The sequence below is a fragment of the Falco rusticolus genome, chromosome 8, assembly GCF_015220075.1.
Source record: "Falco rusticolus isolate bFalRus1 chromosome 8, bFalRus1.pri, whole genome shotgun sequence".
Lineage (NCBI taxonomy): Eukaryota > Metazoa > Chordata > Aves > Falconiformes > Falconidae > Falco > Falco rusticolus.
In genome coordinates this window covers 23839546-23860326 of record NC_051194.1, presented here as the reverse complement: position 1 = coordinate 23860326, position 20781 = coordinate 23839546, and the positions used below count along the sequence as shown (strand labels likewise).

Below are 20781 nucleotides of genomic sequence, written 5' to 3'. Positions count from 1 at the left end.
TGTGGCGCGGCCGCCGCCTCGGCCCCGGGCCCCCGCGCTGCCCCCTCGGCCCCGGGCCCCTCTGCAGCCGCGCTAAGGCCGCGTTGTGCCGGCAGGCCGCGCCGGCGGTGGCTCACCCCCGCCGAGGGCGTTCTCGCCGCCAGGGTTTGTAACTGGGGTCCGGCATCCCAAGGGAGCCGCGGGTGGGTTCCCCAGTGTTGGGCACGTCGTGGTTTTAAACACCGCTGGCAGGCATGGAAAGGAAGACCCACGGCTGCGCTTCTCTGAAAAAGTAAATTTAACTTTAGGGGAGAGGGTGTCAAAGAGTGAAACGGGTGGAACGTCTGGATTTGAAGTTTAGAAGGCGTCTCGCCGAGAGGTTGGCGTTCGAAGGCTTTGCTCCCTGCCACAGCCGTCCCAGTGAGCTCCTCCCCATGGAAAGCTGGCCAGGTGGCAGCTGAGCCAGCCTTGGCATCCACGGTCCCCGCATGGGATGGAGAGCCTCCCTCTGGAGATGGAGAAGCTCCTCTTGGGATGGGATGCCTTACTTGGGATGGAAAAGCCTCTCTGTCCTTAAAATCCTCTGGACACACTCATGTTCCTGAGAACCATCAGCATTACACAATATAAACCGTCAGCATTACACAATGCAACCTCCTGCCACCGACCGTACGTGTTACTACTGGCTTTTCTGCGCATTCCATCATGCCCTCTCACCCGCCCCACATCCTCCCTCTTTCCTGTCCGTGTAGGCGCTTACCACGGGCTCTGTTTTCGCCCTGCTCCTTTGCACACTGGCACAGCTACTTGCTCAGTTCTACCTTCATCTTTCCACATGGTGTCTGGCCCCCTTCCCATAGGACATGCTTCTTATTTCAGTTTTTCGCTTCTTCTAGCAGCTTTTATTCTGACAGCAGCTTCTTGCTTTTATTTTCTCTGCTGCAATATTGGCCCATAGTCAAAGTAGCAAGACCAGTAGTAAGCTCTTGAGTTTGTGTGTCTGTAGGCTTTCGTGCTTTCTGTTGCTTAGAAGGGAAATATATGATCCTTAACAGTTGAAGAAAAAAAAGATAATAAACTGGCATGTCACAACTTTCATATGATAAAAATAAACCATGCACTGCACTAGTAATGGATCTGTTGTCATCCAGGTTTAAAAGAGCTAGATATAACGTATAACTGTCCGTGGTATTCATGCTTTACAACTTTTCCAGCCTTAACAATAGTGATGCAGTATCAGCTACCTAATATGACAGGGAAAACACAATTAGCCCAGACACCTTCTGGCTAGTCTGTGAAACCTTTGTCACCGGCAGTCTGTGAAAAAAAAATAATCTTTTAATATGAAAGTTGTTGACCATTTATGGTTTTGGTCCACTGTTTGAGTTTTATTGCTGCTTTTAAACCTCAGACATGACAATCAGCATGACTTTGGAAAAGCAGCTGTGATGTATCATATCATATCGTATAGCTGTGATGTATCATATCATATCGTATAGCTGTGATATATCATATCATATCATATAGCTGTGACGTATCATATTTGTGCAACGCACAAATACCCTTCTGTACTGTTCCGCTGCTGGAGTTACCAAGATTCCTGTACTCCTCTTCAGACAAGCAGGGCGGTCTGCCAGCGGAGCGCCACAGCTTTGGAGAAGCTGATGGGGGAAGGCAAAAGGGAAATCAAGGTACACAGCAGGAACTGCCGCCCCTGTGTTAGAGCTGCGTCACCGGGACGGCGTGTGACCGGCAGGTGAATGAAGCAGGTCCTCCCATGTGATACACTTTCCGCAAGTTCCACAGCATTCAGCCTGCAATGGAATTAATTATTCATTAGCTGTCAATTATCTCCCTTTCTGCCATACCTCAGCTGAGAATTTCAGATGAATACCATTCATTTCTATTCTCTGTTTTGCTGGTGTTAACAGAGTGAGCCTGAACCCTGCAGGCTTGTTCCAGGCTTAGGTAGGCTGCACAACCACATGAGAGGGTAGCAACATTCAATTAAAGCATTTATTTTGATTCTTTAAATAGCAGAGCATTGAGGTTACCCCCCCCCACCCCACCCCTAGCATAGTTTTGTGGGTGGTTTTTGGTTGGTTGGTTTTTATATAGTTTTGTGGGTGGTTTTTGGTTGGTTGGGTTTTTTTGTTCTGTTAAACCTTGTGACTTACTGAAGCAGCTTCTAGAAACCTACAGCCAGCACCTGCTGGAGCCACGTCAGGCCATGCTGGACCGTACAGCCAGCGACCCTTGGTTCTGCCACGGAACACCCCTGATGGCCACCAACTTGTCTCTACCAAACAGCTGCAAAACCGGAGTGACATCTTTACAGGATGAATGAATAGACGGTGTATTTTAGCGCTAGGAAGCTAGCGTTAGGATCTCTTCTCTGGCTTTCCTCTGTTAGTTGAATTATTAAGACATCTGCTCGGCAGCCAGGTTTCACCTGTATTGCACTGCTGCTTTTTTACAGGCCAGCACTCACTGCTGGGCTTCCCATCGCTGCTGGAAGCTTTCTGAGAAAGCGCCTGAATTGCCGTGGCTTATCATCAATGCAGTCATACAATTTCCTCCTGGAAATTTGAGAAGCCTTTTGTGGGTCGCATACTTTTTGTTTCAGGCAACTGTAACGCAGACAGTGGGGTCATCTCAGCATTTCTGTTGCTGCAGAAGCACGTCATCTCCTGACGGTAGGATTTCACCGCTGGAGGGGAGAATACTTCGATACAGAAGAAATCCGAACACAGTGAGAAGGTAAGTGGCTTACGAACTTTTAACTTCCAAGATCATAAGAAAACAAACAAAAGAATACGTTTTTGCTCAGTTATATTTATTTGAAAGACCTTAAGCTTTTTATTAACAGCTTCGATTAAAGCTTGCATGCTTCCATCTGATTTTGAACACTTAGACAAGATAATTCAATTAAACAATTTTAAAAGCCCTGCGTGTACATCAGATATCCAAGAGCCAATGTTAATACACACCTAACATGCAGCTTACCTGGGAAGTGTCTTTCTGTCCTCCGAAGGCAGGCTCCTGACAGGAGCACTGAGGAAGCGAGCCCACGGCGCGGCTGCTCATCGCGGGCACTGCCAGGCCCAGACAGATGCGAGAGGAACGTCCCAACGGGTGAAACGTGCCACAGCCCTGCCGACGGCCACCACCGCTCTCCCCTCCAGCAGCACCAGCCCAAAGAGAAGGGCAGCGATAGCAGGGAGCCCCACGGCACAACACCCTGCCGAGTCTGGTGGGGCTCAGTACAACGCTGCACTGCCGTGTAGCTGGTTTGCTCCCCTGCTGCCGTACGGAGGCTGGGAGCACTGTACTTGCGGGGATTCTGGTGACTCTGCCAGGCTGCTGCTTGCTGTTACTCACTCTTTGGAAAAGGTAGCATGGAACTCTGCTAGAGGCAGCATCTTTCACTGCTTTCTTCTTCTCAGGATACTATAATCAGTATTTCATTTTTTTTTAATTATTCAATCCTTAATACCTCACGTCATTCTGATACTTGTTTCTGTCTAGGAACCAACTTTACATTAGTATGAGATCCTACTGAGGACCAGATCCAAAGACCATTAACATTCATGAGACTCCTTCAGCTGAGCAGTTGGCTGAAAGTATTTTACTTCTTGATGGAATAGTGAGATATTACATGTATTTATGCACTTCGGAGTTGCAGCTATTTAAGAGCAGATAGATTTAAAAATAAACATCATTTACTTCACAGACCAGATGCATCTCCCTCTTCAGAATCTCATTAATTTTTACTAAAAATGCTAACACGTGAAGCCGCTGCCAAAAGCTGTTGGCAAACAATACAAACACCGCAATGTTCTGAACAGTTTTATCAAGTGACTCTTCCGAGCTTTTTGCCAATCCTGAGTGCAGTATACAAAGAGACTTAAAAGACTTTTAAATGGTTTGTAGTTTTTTTCATTTATTGTAGAAAAGTTATTGTAATGCGGTTCATTTTTGTACATCTAAATTCCATAAAACAAATCCATAGAAATGAGGATACTATCAGCATGCAGTCTGCATTTTCTTTTTTAAATGTTTCTGATCACAAAAATACCACTTTTTTTTTTTTTTTTCCCTTTGAAAGCCACTAAAAGCAGAGGGAGAGCAAAGCATGCAACACTGTACACATTTGCATAGTATATTTTACCCAGCATGCCTTGTAGAATGCTACACATACAGTATCTATAGAAGTAAAAACAGAAAGGGGAAAATCAGCAGAGAACACGAATTTGTGGGTATTTTCTTTTTTTCTTTAGCAAAGGCAGTAATGTCTTTACCAGTGTGACTCTGAACTGGCTCCCAGTGAGGCTGGAGGTCACGCCATCAAGCTATCACTGGGAACCAGTCTGGGTGAGCGTCTGGCGATTTTCTGGGATCTGAGAAGCCCAAGGTCCACAAACTGCAGTTTGAATGACTGTTTTCATCTTCGTTCTTCACCCCTCTATTTCTCATGCATGCACACAATTTGCATTTTGCTCGATTCTCTTCCTCTGCTGTTCCGGTAAAACATCGCTTGCTTTCTGTCTCTCGGCATGAGCAAGGAATCGGGCGTGTTTCAAACGTAAATACACCTTAGGCCTATAGCTGCATCCCTTAGCCTTACTTTCCCTTATGTTTTACCTGCTCAGCAGCATCAGTGTAAGTTTTGGGTAGACTCGTCCGCAGCTCTCAGGCTGGAACATTCTTCTCTGCCCCAGCTCCCGTCCCGTGCACGAGAGCACGTACCTCTGCAGCCCCAAGAAGGAACTCACTGGAGTATTACATTCCTGACCTTGGGCTACTAGTGTGTTCGCGGTATATTCATCAGTCATATGCCAAAATCTATACACTGGCCAAAATCAGAATTAATTAATGTAATTTCAGCTTTGAGGAGGAAATTAGCAGAAATGAATGCAGTGGACTTTCTAATTTTAAAAGGTACTCTTTTTTTTTTTTTTTCATTGATTAATATGGAAGGAATGCAAGTTATTGAAAAATCAATCACACAGGCAAAAGGCAAGGCTTCGAAATAAACCGCTGAAGTATTAGAGAGCAAGTTAAACTGATCAAAACTGCAATAAATCCACTGATGCTGGATCAAAAAATCTACCCCTCTTTTTCAAAAATACAATGCCAAATGCAATAGTGGAATTACTGTAAATTTGTGCTATTACAAATGTGCTTCTTTTTCCTTGCTCTGTTTTTACACCATTGGCAAAATATATTATCCTGTATGTACAATATATTTTCTCACTATATTGATTTTCTACTGCTTATACAGAGTAGAATTAATATCAAAGGGGACGGTGGTGTTAAATTTAATTACATTTTGTTTTTCAGGAAATATTGCTAAGGCATATGATAACCGGAATGTGACGTTTATGGTCGGACCTTGCAAATACTGGCTCTGGAGAGGACAGTAGGAAACACTGTGTCCAGTAGGAAGGTGTTTGTAGGATCTAGTCCAGAGAGTAACTCATTGCCAAGAAATGGGAGGGGAAAAGGCAGATCTACTGAACGTCACCAAGCCCAAGCCCCATGCTCCTCCCAGTTTCACCACTTTCAAAGGAATAGAGGAATGACACACTCTTACTAACATTTTAAAATGATTTCTACCTTCTCCTAGAATTCTCTATATTGATTCACTTACAATATTTCTCTTGACTTCTTAAATGGATTCCACAAATAATAGAAGAGATCTCAACACAAATTTCAATACTAAGTAGCATTTTCAGCTCTTTGTCCAAGTTAATTCCTTACATATACTTTACACATTAAAAAATAAAGGGATATTTTAATAAGACATACCTTTATTTTTCTATATAAAATAAACTGGACTCGAATAACAATCTAACAAAACTTATTTGAATGAGTACTCTTCAAATAATATATTATCTTTTGGCATAATTTTAAAGACAGTGGGTACTTAATTTCCCCAGAGTTAAAACTGGCGACATTACAGTATCTTGTGGTCTTGTTACTCTTTGTAGAACTACTACTGGAAGGAATGAGCGGTAACTGCAACAAAATAACATGGTAGCCGAATCCCACCTATACAAACTTGTATTAATACCAACTGGGGTACTATAACTCAATTTTAAAATACACTTTTTTAGGAGTGAAACCACATTTGTATATATGGAACCTTACAAAGTATGCATCTGATTATTTAGTTTGTGGTCTCCAATAATTTTCTTCAAAAAGAAAAAAAAAGATGAGCATGGAATCAGGGACAGGCTTCAGAAGCACTGAACTTGTAAAACAAAGTACAGCAGAGGACACATTTAATACGTTCTTAAAGAAAAAATGACTAATGAAAGCCCTAACTTACTGAAACCACCCTGCTATAAAGTAGCAGTATTAGCAATATTATTTTGAGACTGGCAATGTCAGTAAAGATAGGAGATTCTGGCATGTTCCAGAGTATGGTATTGAGACCAAACTGAATTCGGAAGATTTGCAGTCAAAGGCAGCTCGAAGTTACAGCCTGGGCACATCCAGAGGAACGACCACCCCCTTGCCTACTGCCACCTTTCCTCCTTTTTCACTCTTAAGTATGTATTAACAGTCACTTGAAAAGCCAGGAGTACAAAAGGTTAACCCCCCAATACCAACTTCAGAAGCAGCTTTCACACCTGGGGAAACCCCAGAAACCGTTTCTCTCCTCCTTGCAGCACACCCAGCTCTGACGCGGTACCATCCGCGGCGCGTGGAGCCGCCCCAGCCCCCGGCACGCTTCATTCACCTGGGTCCCTCCGTCAGGTCAGAACCGCGCGGTGCCAGCAGCAGGCCGAGCGCCCAGCAGCTGAGAAACGGCGTGATCAGCAAGAGGTAGCAGCACTTGCTTCAGAAATTGCTCTTGCTTATCAAGCACAAAATCACGGTCCCCCCGATCTCCATGGCAAGACGATTCCTCAGGATAATCTGGGTGCTGGGCCACTCCGCACTACCAGTTCTCAAGCAGAACTGATCTTTGTCAGACCGACCTGTTCAGAAAACGATCATCTAATTTGGCCACTGTTTATAAACTACAATTTGATATAGAACAGCTTTAGTTGCATTTCTTTAAACTTAATTTTGTAATACATCCAGTTAGAAAACGTCAGCTGTTGTGAGGTGCACATCCCATGGGATCAGTGTTAATCTACGGAACTAGTAAAAGAAGCTGCGCATCTGTTACACGCAGCTTGCCAAAATGAAAGTATTTTAACTTAACGGTTTAACAATTAATTGTCTTTGAAGTGGCTTCAAGATTTTTAAAATGCTTTGTTAATTCATCCACAAACATATGAATGCACTGACATATATTGTCTTTAGATATTGAGACCGTTGTTATCACCTTTATTGGCTAAATCGTCACTAATCAAAAGTGGCCTAATGAAAAATTGGGTAACAACAACAAAAACCTCCGGAAAAAAAATCCATGTATAAACATTTCTAAAATCCTCTGTATAAGCCAGAGCTTAGGAACAGAACTCTGATCTTTAATAATATTTTAATAACCAGAAGAAATGGTACAAGGACTGGAAAATTAGTCTTACTCGTATTCATTCAGGAATACATGAACTTCACAATTTTATATAGCGCCATTGCATAATAAATCACAATACAGCTGGCTAGCATTGCTGAAGTTCTAATACAAATACTATGAGTTAACATGTCCTGATCAACATTGCAGCTTTTACGGATTACCGTGTTTCCTAAAAATAATTTACTTTGTAAAATAAAGCGTTCCCATAGCTTGTATCTAGAATAAATTAATGATCTATTAGCATGTTTAGTATATTTGTACTTAAAGATATATCTATCTTCAAAGAATAAAAAAAACAGCAAGCAAGGAGACCTGCTGGATCACTTCTAACTGGTTTCTTATATTAAAATGGAATAGGCCGTGGGAGAGGAGAGGGTAAACTGATTACATACAGTAGTAAAGTAAACGTAAACCCACATAATAAAGGACCTTGATGTGTTCTTTCAAGACAATACATGACTTCCCTCACAAGCTTGTTTTTATTAGAACAAACAAAGTTTTGGCACTTCAGATGTTGCAGGTGATGGAATTTGTGCATACGCGTTGTGTAGATCTTTCCCTTTACTAGCGTGACATGGAAGACTTAAAAACAAGGCTCCAAAAGGCTCTCGAAATAAATGACATTTTTGTCTAGGAAATGATAAAGCAGTAACTTTGTTTACTAGAAAATATATGTAGGTGCTTCGCAGCTATCTGCCATTAAAATGCAAATATCTTCAAGCAGTTAAATGATCTGATCCCTAACGCTACTACAGAATAAAGATAAACAGCTGTCTAATCTAGGTTTATACATCTCAGTGCATCCTTTGCAATTAATACTTTAATGCACACAAACAAGAAACTTATTAAAGCTTATAGAAAAAAATGTTTTGCCTAATGCCTTCTTTCTCATGCAGGTATGTGTGCTGTACATGTAACAAAGATTTGTAAAAATTACTGGAGAATGCTCCACTGTGCTATAGCAGAAAATATTAAGAGAAGGCAGCTGAAGCCACCATTCCCAGACCAGATCTTGCCGCGCTTTCTCAGCCTAAACGCTCTTTTGGAATCTGCAGACATTCAGCCTGAGAAAATCTGACAGGATCAGGTCTGTCATACCCATTCTTAACTCTGTTACTCCAATGGATGCAGATATCTTCTTTTTTTCTTGGTAAATGGCCCATTCCAATCATCTAGTGGTGCTGAAGGCTGCCTTTTAGCCAGTGAAGTTGTTTCAAAAATTAATCATGCATCTGCAATCTTTTAATGCTGCTAGAGATGTACAAAATTTTTGGCTGTACCAGGTATGAGATGAATTACTTTTCTCATTGTTAATGTCAAGAAGATAACCAGACTCAATGGTAGTGGAAAATACCAGTGATCTTTGCTAACTGGTCCAGAAAGTAGAAGAAACTGTAATATTCAGGAAATTCATTTAGTGCTACATGCTTTTAAAGCCTATGTTTAGCAGGCTTTGGGAAGAAAATAAGCAAATAGAAAAGTTAATGATCCTCATTTTTGAAAAACATGGTTTTGACATGAACCTGCATTAAAAAAAAAATGCACGTTCAGCGTAGTTCTGTCAGTTTTAGAAAATGCACGCAGTGGGGAATTTCAGGAGTCTGCTTCAAGATATCAGTGGGTTGTACAAAATGGTCAATTATGGTAAATTTTTTCAATCATACTGGATCTAAGGCTTCACCAATCATGTAAGACATAAGGTCTGATCACATAAATTTATCTATTCAAAGAAACTGAAGTGATTGTTAGGAAGTAAGGCAGCAGTATCTTCCAATATTTATCATAGTTCTTTGAATCAACAACATCAGCTCTACAACTTTACTGTGAGCAATTTTTTTCCGATATTCCAGTTTTATTGCAAGCTAATTCTGACCAATACGTTATTTTAAATGTTCATCATTTATGAATATTTAACTCCACTCCCTTCCCTCAGATCAGTGAAATTTAAACTGATCTTCTGGAGAGTTCTTGTGCGATGCTGGAATTTTCAGACATTCAAAGATGGATTTTGAAGGATGTAACATACAGGTAGGTACTCAGATGTACTGGAATGTAGGTGCTCTACACACTGGGTAAGAAGAGTGTATTGTTTTCCATTTAAAAATGCAGAATACTAAAAATGGGAGAAAAAATACAACGTATCTATACACTCATGTTCTATTTTGGGACTACTAGCTGTATTTAGGTAAACAAGAAATAAAAATTTAAAAAAAGACGACAATTCTCAACCTCTAACCACACAAACTATCCTTAAGTTTGTTAATTTCCCTGTTTCTGTTTCCCCTTATCCTGCCATAGTTCATCATTGCTGACCGCAACAAAAATGTCAGTACTGGCTAAACGAAAGAAATCATTTTGCTGCAACATTCATGCCAAGTCTAAAAATAATTTCAAACTGGAAAGGATTCTGTAACTGCTGCAATAATTTGTGATATTTGGCACTCTCAATAGTTTACATTTGGTTTGTCTGAAAAAGCCATTCTGGAAATAAGTAGTTAGAATAAATCCTTTTATTCTAACTTGAAATGTAAATTGAGCTTCCAGCAAACAAATACTGTAGCTGACTTTCTGGCTTCTAGTGGATTGTAATTTTCAGATTTTTCATTTGTTGTTTTTCTTTTTTTTTTTTTTTTCAACTGATTGCAACATGCTCAAGTCGACTTTCCAGTCAATTCACCCGAATTCCAACAGGAATTGGTTTATAAATTGGTTCCAACTGGAACTGGTCATTTGGAATTTCCAGCACCGGAAATTATTTTATAAGTGCCTTGATAAGTACCCTAAATTACAAATGGATGTGTCTAATATCTAACGACAAGAAAAAGTATGGCTATAAATGGCAAATGCTGTACTAAAAAAAAAAATATATCCAAAAAACAATCTATATGATTGGGCATAAATGTAAGGGCATGGTAACTTTTTTTTGCCCCCTACTTAACATCAAATGAGAGCAGAGTGCAACTTCAGTATAACCGCGTTACATCTGCCAAATTAAGATGATTTTTTTTTTTCCTAGCTACGTTATGGCAAGTTATCAACTGATGAATACTATTTTTCCCCAGGTTCTTGAACTCAAAGCCTATGTCGTGAATCATGGCTATATCCTCCAGGGGATCCTCGGTTCCTATGGGGTTTGTAAGTGTCCTGGTATGAGTCAGAGTATTCTTCTTCCACTAGAGGATAGTGATCTCGGCTGTGTTGGGAACTGGAAGACAAGCGGTTCCTGCTCTTCCGAGCCCTTTCATTGTGGTAATTTTCATCTGAGGTCATTAGACTTCGTCGCTCAATTGGAGAGTTCTCTGCAGAATGGCTGCTGTGCCTCATACGCTGGCTCTGCGAGTGCCAAAGAATCCATGCATTAATACAGACAAAGTATTTTACAATTTTTAGCTTGTTTTGAGACTTATTCTGAGGTCTGTCAGTATCCATCCACTTTTCTGCTATTCCTTTTACATTAAAGTCTGTATGCTACAGGAATGGGTTACAAGGACAGCCTGGTTCCTAGAGCTGAAAGCAGACCAAACGCCGTATTACAGTGTGTGCCTTGCGGAATTCACCTTGTCAAATATTACAGGCCATTTAGCATGAAAAGTGAGCTGATGTAGTCAGCATTTATCACTTTTCTCTGATCATGAACATAACATTCATGCTTCTATTCTTAGAAAATTTTGAGCATTGATTTACGAGGCTTTAGAAAACATCTGAGGATGTTTGTTGTGGGGTTTTTGTTTGTTTGGTTGGGTTTTTTTAATAGGTGCAGCTCTGAGCCCTATTTAAAAACCTTCGTATGACCAAATGATGGACTGCTAACCGGGCAACTAAGGGATGGCTGAAATGATTAGATGTTAACAAATTCTTTCAACTAAAGCATAAATATTTTAAATATGTTGACAGAAAGTCCTTTTTTAAGATAATTTATTAATTCAAAGGTTTAGCCTTTGCTATCCTCACATCCCCATAATGTGCTACATTTGTCACATGAACAAAATTAGTTCACGGTTTTTGCCAGCAAACTGGCCCAATGAAGAAACAGCCTAAAAAAAATATTTTGTTTGCTGTCATCCCATTTAAACCTCTCAAGAGTATAGCCTTCTCTCAGAACAAGCTCAGTCACTGCTTTCTCTAGATTACACACCCAGTGTCGTTCTCCTGATCCTGGACCTGCCAAGAGAAGGCTGCCGCGATGGCTGCGCCCTCGCAGCCTGGGATTCCCTGCACCGTCTGCTCCTCTCTGTCCTGAGATGTGGCCGATGCTCTCTGTGCTGTAAAACCTCCCCTCTACGGCTACGCCCTCTCTGTACGGCAACTGTTTAGCTGCATCATTTATCACAAAAGGCTCGTCCGCACGGGGCAGGACTGTGCCGATGGGGTACGTTTACAGCAGAGCAGGTACAAGGCTGCAGCTCCTTCTGCCGTTGGTGCTCCCAAGGGTACTGAGAATTCCCACGTAAGGAGCTGGTACAGGAAAGGTGCCCTTCTGCAAATTCACATGCTCGGCTACCAGAAGGCAACTTCTGCCACATTATCCCCACGTTTTCCTTATAGCAAACCATGTTTTAGTAGTGATTCTATGTCAAAGTCCACGTATTTTCTTCACAAATGGTACTCCTCATATTTATACAACCTAGGCATGTGATTTTGGTATATGATCACCTCATCAACTGCAACTTTTAACTTTCTGTGCTCGGAGCCTCTGTCTTCACTGTAGTAATTGACCTCTCTGGCTGCAGCCTGCTCCTTTCTAGAAACCTTCCCGTTTCCCTGCCTCGATTGTGCAGTCATTCTGATCCTGCTGTTTACCTCCTCAGAGGTGCAAGCGTGGGACAGAGCTGGTGTGGTTACATGCTGGTCAAATAACTTTTGATCCTGCAGTGCAACTGGAATGCTAAGCTGCGTTACGTTTTCTGCAGTAATGGACTTAAAATGCAAATCCCCTGCAGCCTAAGAAACACATATCCCCAAAACTTGGAACTACAGGAATTAAGTCCATTTGCTGAAATTAGACTAAACTATGCAGGTTTAGAGCTAACAAGGGATTAGACACAAAGGCAAACGAACGGCCCCTAGGAGATAGCAATGACAGAATTTACCCTTCCTGCTGAGGACTGCAAGCATACCCAGCTCAACACCGACATCTTCCCCTTCCGAGCAAGGTCACGACCACGGACCAGGCAGTCACTGGCTTTGGCAGACACACCACACAGTGCCATGGGACACAGTCAGAGCGTGCTGCGGCATACACCCTCCCTTTTACTGTGACTCTTCTGCATCTATGCCATTTAACTTCAGCCTGATGACCTTCAGGAAGTCCAAAGACTTAAGTTACATTGGGAGCTTCAATTCTCGGTAAAGTCCAAGCCACAACCAAGTGAAAAAGGGATACTCCTAAGTCCTGATTAGGTGAAGCGTGTACAGATCGTCCCAGCAAATCTGTATCGTACTCAGGTGTGGCTGTTACACGAGGCTCTGGGCTTTGGGTATTCGGTTTCCCATGGTATCAGGCGAAAAGGAGTCACAAGGTCATAAGTAGTATAAATTCTTAACATATCATAAGCACCTAAGCTAGATTAATTCCTAGGATTTGCGTGAGTGCTTTATAATTACCATACCACATCATTACGGTTAAAATTGATGCAAATCCTTCTGAGGCCTTGAATTAGTCTAAAACCTCTAGGTGGATAAGCACTTCAGACGATGGAAGTCTTTACTGCGAGATAACCACGTAAAACATCGGAACCCTGTAAACGGGCCTGAACACGTAAGCGGCACTGAAAGCCAGATCTTGCAGCCTCTAGCTGGGCATCATTCGCTCAGGGAGAAATTTACCCCTCTGCAGAGAACTAGCACCATTCAAGTCCCACCTAAGCCTTCACAATTAGGGTGAAGTGGGGATTAAGTGATGCATACCTTCAGCCAGCCCACTGCACAGGGGTGATTTTCATCTTCAGTGTGAGTTTTCCCTAAGTAAATGGAGCAACATTTCACAGTTACTGCTGGTGTCCATTGATCAGAGAGAAATAAATGCCTGAAAAAAATTCTGTGGATACACCCAGTTTTCAAAATGAAACTGAAGAGATGAAAGTTCTGCAGATGGCATTTTATTGTCATGAAGGGATGGAGAACTGAAATTTTAAGGCAAGTGAAAATGGAAACAACAGTTCACATGTGCATGTTATTAGTAACAGAACAGTGCTTGTGCATTCAGCCAGTCAGGAAACGGTGACTTACTGATCCTAATAAAATCAAGCACAGCATTAGGAATGTGAGTATCGAGTATCATGCACCTTCAGTGAAGTGCAATTCACTCACGGAAAAAACAGCTTTATGTTAATTGAAAACACTGAACAATGCATCATTTCCTTCACAATTGTTACCTGCTTCCAGATACTCTACAAGCAGAATAGAGGTTAAATGTCAGGTGAAGTACTGATTAAATGTAATTTGCTCAGTTCTACTTTCGACACACATTAGAAAGTGCACACTCCTAGAAAGTCACACACACACACACAGAACTCCTTCCAAAGCTTTCAGACTGCAGTTCACTGCAATCCTGATCTTCTCAAGCATTCGTAACTGTTAATCAAAAAAACATTTTCTGTTTTCGAACTTAGTAAAGCACGTACTTCTCATTAAGGACTATTTACATGCCACGTTTGAAGTTTCAAAGTTCAGCCGTTTTTGAGCTATCCCTGTGGAAAAAAATGGTCAGAATTTTTTTCAATGGGTAAAAAAAAATATTTCATTCACACTCAAAAAGGTGAAGGCATTTTGCTGATACAAGAGACAAGTATGGAAGTTTTTCACCCAAAAGTGAATGTTTTGTGAAGTTATGAGGGTAGAAATAAAAGGGATCATTACAGACACTGCTCTGCATTCTTAAATACAGTAGCTGTTGGCTCAGCTGCTGTGACATGCTGCACACGCTGCCTCTCAATCTGACAGGGTCTCATTTGCAATGACTTTTTTTGCAAATTTAAAAAAGGCCGTTTTCTAATATGGCTGTAATACCACTTGACAATGTCATTTAACTCTTCCTCAGGTACTCACTCCTTGCCAGAAAATTTATGGCCATTTCATTTCCCATTAAAGCAAGAGCAGTCACAGTGCTTCAGCACTCAGCTGACTAACTCCTCCATTTGATTATGGGCCTTAGCTTGCCTCCTCCCTGCTGGCAGTGGCCAAACAGCGAGTAACAACGAATGAAGCAAATCTCCGTTACGCTATATAAAACATATTACACTATTTTCCCATAGATTTAAAAAACCCACCTAATCTGCACTGGTGTTTGGGGCTGAAATGTGTTTTCATACCTGTAATCCAGAGATTGCAGCAGGATATGGTGAAAGTGCAGTGGATCCTAAATTTCGCCCAAGGAGAGGAGTCATGGGTGTGCTACTGGTGGTGTGAGTAGCACGCCAGTATGCCTCAAGATATTCTGCCAAGTGTTCGCAAGCATCTTCAAGCTGATTTTCATCCAAAATTACATCAAACATTTCCTGATCACAACAACAAAGTTTGGTTCATTACAATGTTACAGATGAAAAGAAAGAGATGTTAAACAGTTCTCATCACACTAATCCCTTAAAATTCAGTAAGTCAGAATCTGAGCATGTGATTGCAAAAGAAAATTACACAAGTGGGTTCATAAGGTGATCAAAAGCCAAACTCTCAGAAGTCACTGCATCCTTTCAGCAAGGTTCCCTAGATGTTGCGCGAGCCCTACCATGCTCACAGGCACAAGCCTCCTTTAATGAATTACGTGTTTTGCTCTGCGACAGAACTGAAGCCAGATGTCAGGTAACGCAGCGGTGCTTTGCATTGGTTTTGGACCCAAGGACTCATGCATGCTTCCCTCACCCCAACTGTGAACACACTTCCAGTGTGACGATGCCGCTAAACCCATTTCCCCTTCAGCGGACGCAGCGTGCGGTTGCGTTAGCAGCAGTGTTTCTGCTTCAGCAAGGCTGCTGCAGGACACCCAGCCGGTCAGGTACCTGCAGCTGGGAATTCTTCAGAGACTCTCTCCGTGCACTCTCTTTAAACCACCTTCATTTACGCCTATCTGGATAGTCTCGCCTATCTGCTCTCAAACCTGCGAGACCATGGTACGGCGTTTTTCCCTACTCATCTGCTCAGCAGAGGACGGGTACCTGACCGCTAGTGACCAGGTTCTGGTGCTTCCTCAGAGCTGCTCGGCACGCAGTCCGCAGGGCGGCTATTCACCACCGAACGGGGAAGGATCCAAAGCCACTTTCAAAGCCGGCTTCTGCGCTACCCAAGAAGGCTAAGGGACACCCTGCAATGTCTTTAGATGATCAGCGTGACAAGTGCTGATAACAAACAGCTGGTCATACACCACCATAAACTGAGTCCCCTCAAGAGAAACATATTTTCAGCAGTGAAATTTCGTACCTCATCTCTAATCTTAACTCACACCTTAGTGGAAAAAAAATATTGTGAAAATAGCACAGGAAATAAAAAAAAAAAAAGTGCAGGCGTTGCAGGTGTTAAGAGTAATCGATGCAAAGCACAGGCTGCTTTTCCGCCATGCATATTTATAGATCTGTCCAATATACATAGAGCTGACATCTCTAGAATAAGATACAAAACAGCACGGTAAATTTATCATAAACTTTCATCACGCAACTACCTTCTGCTCAAAAGTCTGGTCCAGAACTTATTAATACTAAAGTCATTTGATTTATTTTTTAATTTATTCTCTCTTACTGGCATGGTTGTGAAATGTTTTTTCCTCCTCTACCCAGCACAGAGTTTTCTTCTAAGAAATCTCCTAACACTACATCCTTTAGTCAAACTCAGTGATTACTGCTGCCTGGTTTGCTTCTTTATTTATCTATACCCTTTACACCCTCCTTTGCTATTTAAACACATGTTGGAACACTATATATCCCATTGTATCACTCACCTCATCATTTGTGGAAGAAGTTAGTAATTCATAGTTAAGTTATGCAACAGAAGAATGTAATTTGCTGACATACTACTTTGCTTTGGAAAAGATTAAAACATTACACTTAGAATACACGTTTCTTCTTAAATAAAAGATGAATATTGTCATTTTCTGGTCTGAGACTGGTAAGCAGTTTTCCTGCACTGCTCACTCTTCTCATAGCCAGCCATGATTTGAGGGCAGCTCTGGCTGTCTATCCAAACCTCAGCTTTGCAGGTTGCAAAGCGCTTCTGTCTCAAGGCATATTTTCAGCTATACGGGATTTTAGCAGTAAGCAGATCAATTTCTAACACCCTCCAACCTCCTCCCTTGCTAAACTTGGGAACTGTCAAATTTCTTTTTAGCCTGGATCGGTTAATTCAGAGAGCTCACAAAATGCTGTACTGGCAGAAATAAATGCGCTGCAAGGCGAGGTCAAAGAGATCAGCGACGGGAACGCCAACACTGCTGCCGATGGCTTCCTTTCTTCTGAGAAATGCAGAGTTAATACTCTAGCTAACACACCTAAACCACCCGGGTCTGTGACCGTCTGTAGCTTCATGTGGTATTTTGACAGTGATCTCAATTAAATTGAATTTAGGGAAGAAGAACTTTTAACAGTTGCAGTAAAACTGTCAACTTTTTAACAGTTAATGGTAAAATAACACCAGGACTGGTAATAGTGAGCCTCTCAGGCTGTCATTTGAAGGTCACCTGGTAAAGCTGTAATGCTGGCAGGATCCTCATTCCAGGGCTCTACAGTGTTTTACAGGGGAAATAAATTACAGAGACAGCACTCAGGTTTTTTCTTGCATTTAACAGTTCTGCTCATAGCTAAGCTGCGTTTGCTCTATTTCTACGTATTTGGGAGGAAAGAATCTTGTAAGGAGATCCTTGTATGTAAGGGTCATGGATTAAAGCAATTTCTTCGCAGCTTACCTTACAATGCATTTTATTCACTGCAATTTCTTACAACACGTGTAAAATTGCTATCATACCAGCATTTCTATATACTAGTATTTCTTAAGTGATATACATCAGAGCAGTGGTCTTTCCTGAGAAGATAAAATTAGTTGCCACTGTCCTCTGCTATTTATTTTGGTTTACTGTATAACCAAAATACGTGAAACATTTTAGGTGCATTATCAGCATATTTATGTTATCAGCACAAAATAAAAATCATGACTACAGAGGCATCCTCCTCACCCACAGGAATGCTCAGGAGAGGGAGTGTAAGAGGGACTGAGACTCAGGCATAGCCCAGAGTTAGTACAGCTAAGGGCAATCCCAAAATGCACCCTTACCCTCTGAGGTCAGGGAAGGTGAGCCCAGGCTCTGGGGGAAAAGATGCCCCAGACACAACTGCAAGCACGGAGACAGACTCAAGAAGGAGAAGGAATCTGAACTTGTAGACATATCTGGTGTACTGACTATTTTTAATAAAACCAATGCATTTTAGTTCTGCTAATTTCTGGTATTTTTTAGGTTATGCCAAATAGACTGGAGGGATACATACCCTCTCTTGCATTGGCATGAATCCAGGAGTTCCAAAAAAAATAAACAAACCATAACAAACTGTATATAACTAGCATGTTTAACGCTGTATGGGTAGTACAGATCGTGTTTCTTTGAGCCATATAACATTCCTGCTTAACAGAGTCATGCAGTGATAGGCACGCTAAGTACTGGCTTGAGCAGCATCAGTGAAAGATTAGCAAGGAATTAATAATGAAAGCAGTTCCTGAACTTAAATATGCCAAAAAAGACAGCTATTTTTAAAATGTCTAGACACACAGCACCATCTGATTACTTAAGGCTGGCTCTCAGCAAATGAAAAAAAGTGAGGTTTTAAAGTGTCTTCACTTTAAACAAATACTCCTCTTGCAGGTATTTGAGCTGCAAAACACATGAAGCAGGTCACAGTGCAGAGGACAGACAGCGGTGTCTTTGGTCTTAGCAGTATACTTTTACTTAATTAAATCATGGATCAACCTGGTTCTTTAAACTTTACCAAGACTGTCATCTCCCTTTGAGTGCTCCAAGTCAGCAGTAATGTTCTTGAAATCAAACAGCGCAAAACCGATCAGACAGTTTCTGCAGAAGGCTGTTGTGCAAGTCAGAGTGGAAGGCAGCCTCTGAGCAAGTACGGTTACATGTTTGATATCTGGGCACTCAGCTTTGGGAACTGTTTTCTTACCCAGGTGGGGGTCTCGCTTTGTTGCCTTAGGCAACAAAACAGAATTACAGGACTGGGTGTTAAGGCAGAGTTTACTAGATCCTGCAGATGGTCAATCTTAAGTGCCACGACACAAGGAACAAGCTACAACACGCATGTTGACGCTGCATGCTGTTTATTTCAATCAATGCAGCTACTTGCCTCATTCCAACTGAAGTGAGCAAACCTAAGTGGAGTAAGAGGTAATCACTGTGTAAAGAGCAAACAAAGCTGTGAAACATGCACAGGCTTCTCTGTGCAGGTGGAAAAATAAATACACCTTTCAAATGTGAAGGATGTGCAGTGGACTGTTCTGTGTGTAAGCTCGGTAACAGCTCGGTGTAAATACCACAAGCCATATTCAAACCGGTGCAGGTGCAACTCCCATTTAACTTGGCTCACACACGTTAAGAGTCAGGAAGTTACATGCTTTTATAGAAATGATTTTGTACTACAGAAAAGCCTACAACTTTATTTTAGTTAACGGACCCTGAACGGCTCACAGGAGATCTCCATCATCATTTGAAGAGATAACAACTGAGTAGAAAATTACATGTGAGAAACATAATATAGCTGAGCTCTCCAGAAGAACTCGAGATGGCTTGAACATCTTTCAGTGCTGCTCAAAATGGAAAACACAGATGAGACAGTGAGCAAAGTCATCTACAGTTACTGTAACCAGAAGCTTACAGGTCTCTGCAGTAACACAACCAGCTGGATGGATATGCAGTCGGCATCTACCACTTTTGAATGCTGGGCACCTGCAAGTGGTGCTGATGGGGCAAGAGGGACAGCAGGAGGATGGATGCAAAATCCACACCTGCCAGGGAAACAGCAAGCTGTCGGGGACACAGTGGGCACTGCAAAAGATGTATTTAACTAGAGAAATCGAGATACACCCCTGCACACATACACACACCAGCACTTTTCTGGATTATTTAAATTCTTGCTCTGTATCAGGCATTGGACAAATGTGCATCAGATCACTCATTCTGGACACGTTATTAAACTGTTCCGCATTTAGTTAAGGAAATCAGACATCTCAGTCGAGCCTGTTACCTTTTTTCTCTGCTTTCAAACATTTCAGTGCAAATCTAGCCTGAACATACACCAAAATGTCAACCAGCGGGCAAGAGGAGAGACAAAGAGAAAGTTCTCTGCAGGTCTTCCTTTCTGCTGGACAGAGTGCCACTGTTCCCACCACAGCAGCTCTGGGACATGAGCGGCATGAGAGCACTGGCCTGAAGGAGATGTAGCTCAGCCTCAATTCCTACCAACAGGAACAGTTAAAAAGCAACACCTATCACTATAATTTAGGAGAAGTGCCCAGAAATACCTGAATTATCTTTTTATGGCCGGTGAGGACAAGAGAGGAGGAGGCTGTAAAGTCTGATCTTAAGAAGCATACAAAACCACATTAAGTTTCATGGAAATAAATCCTTGTGAATCACTACTCCAGAACAAAAGCTGCCTGAACTTCGTTATTTTCATATGAATTGAGAATAGAAGCCATCTGAAATGGAGGCAATCTCTTTAGGGCCTACATAACACAAGGCAAAGTCTTCTAGAAGCATTATCTGACCATTAGGGTCAGGCATTCATCCTGCTGATCTCAACTCCCAGCTTTCTTCCTAGATTGTTCCTAGACATTTCTTTCATCAGCGCTTTACCTATTTTAAACCAGAGAGTATGATCGTGGAAACCTTCCCACTGTCTATTCTGAATTTCTCTGAATCAGTGCAGTTTCTACTCACAGTTCTTTGGCATGAAAAAGATGGGCAATCGGCAAGCCAGGCTGGACTGTCTGACCCTTCCCCTGGTAGCAGCCTCTGCGTTACTACTCCAATGTTACGCACAGCTATTACACTGTGCCAAAAAATTAAAAAAAAAAAAAAAAAAAAAAAAAAAAAAAGGAAAACCACATCTGAGTTTGTTTCCACTGCGTGGCTTTTACTGTTACAGAAACCAGGCGTGGTTTTCAAAAATAGAAGCACGTTTGAGCTGCCCTGTCCAAACACCTGTACAGCTCTTCTGCCAACACCTGCCTGCCTATTCAGCTGTCCAGGACCAGCAGCCGGTTATTTGAGGTGAGTAATCAGTACCTTT

General features: G+C 41.8%; 1 protein-coding gene and 1 long non-coding RNA gene across 4 annotated transcripts in view; one reads left to right on the top strand and one right to left on the bottom strand.

Moving 5' to 3' along the window:
• Nucleotides 1–1485: 1485 nt before the first annotated feature.
• LOC119152273 lies at nucleotides 1486–10665 on the top strand. Its single transcript, XR_005105744.1, has 3 exons — nucleotides 1486–2739; nucleotides 2981–9541; nucleotides 10576–10665. It is a non-coding gene; the product is annotated as an uncharacterized LOC119152273 (long non-coding RNA).
• CACNB4 (calcium voltage-gated channel auxiliary subunit beta 4) overlaps nucleotides 7461–20781 on the bottom strand; it is a 32073-nt gene continuing 18752 nt past the window's right edge. For all 3 annotated transcript variants that reach the window (XM_037397327.1, XM_037397330.1, XM_037397328.1), the window contains 2 exons: nucleotides 14824–15009; nucleotides 7461–10846 (listed from right to left, as the gene is read on the bottom strand). In XM_037397327.1, the coding sequence (XP_037253224.1) occupies nucleotides 10586–10846; nucleotides 14824–15009 (447 nt within the window). In that variant the 3' untranslated portion in view covers nucleotides 7461–10585. The remainder of the gene's footprint in view (nucleotides 10847–14823; nucleotides 15010–20781) is intronic.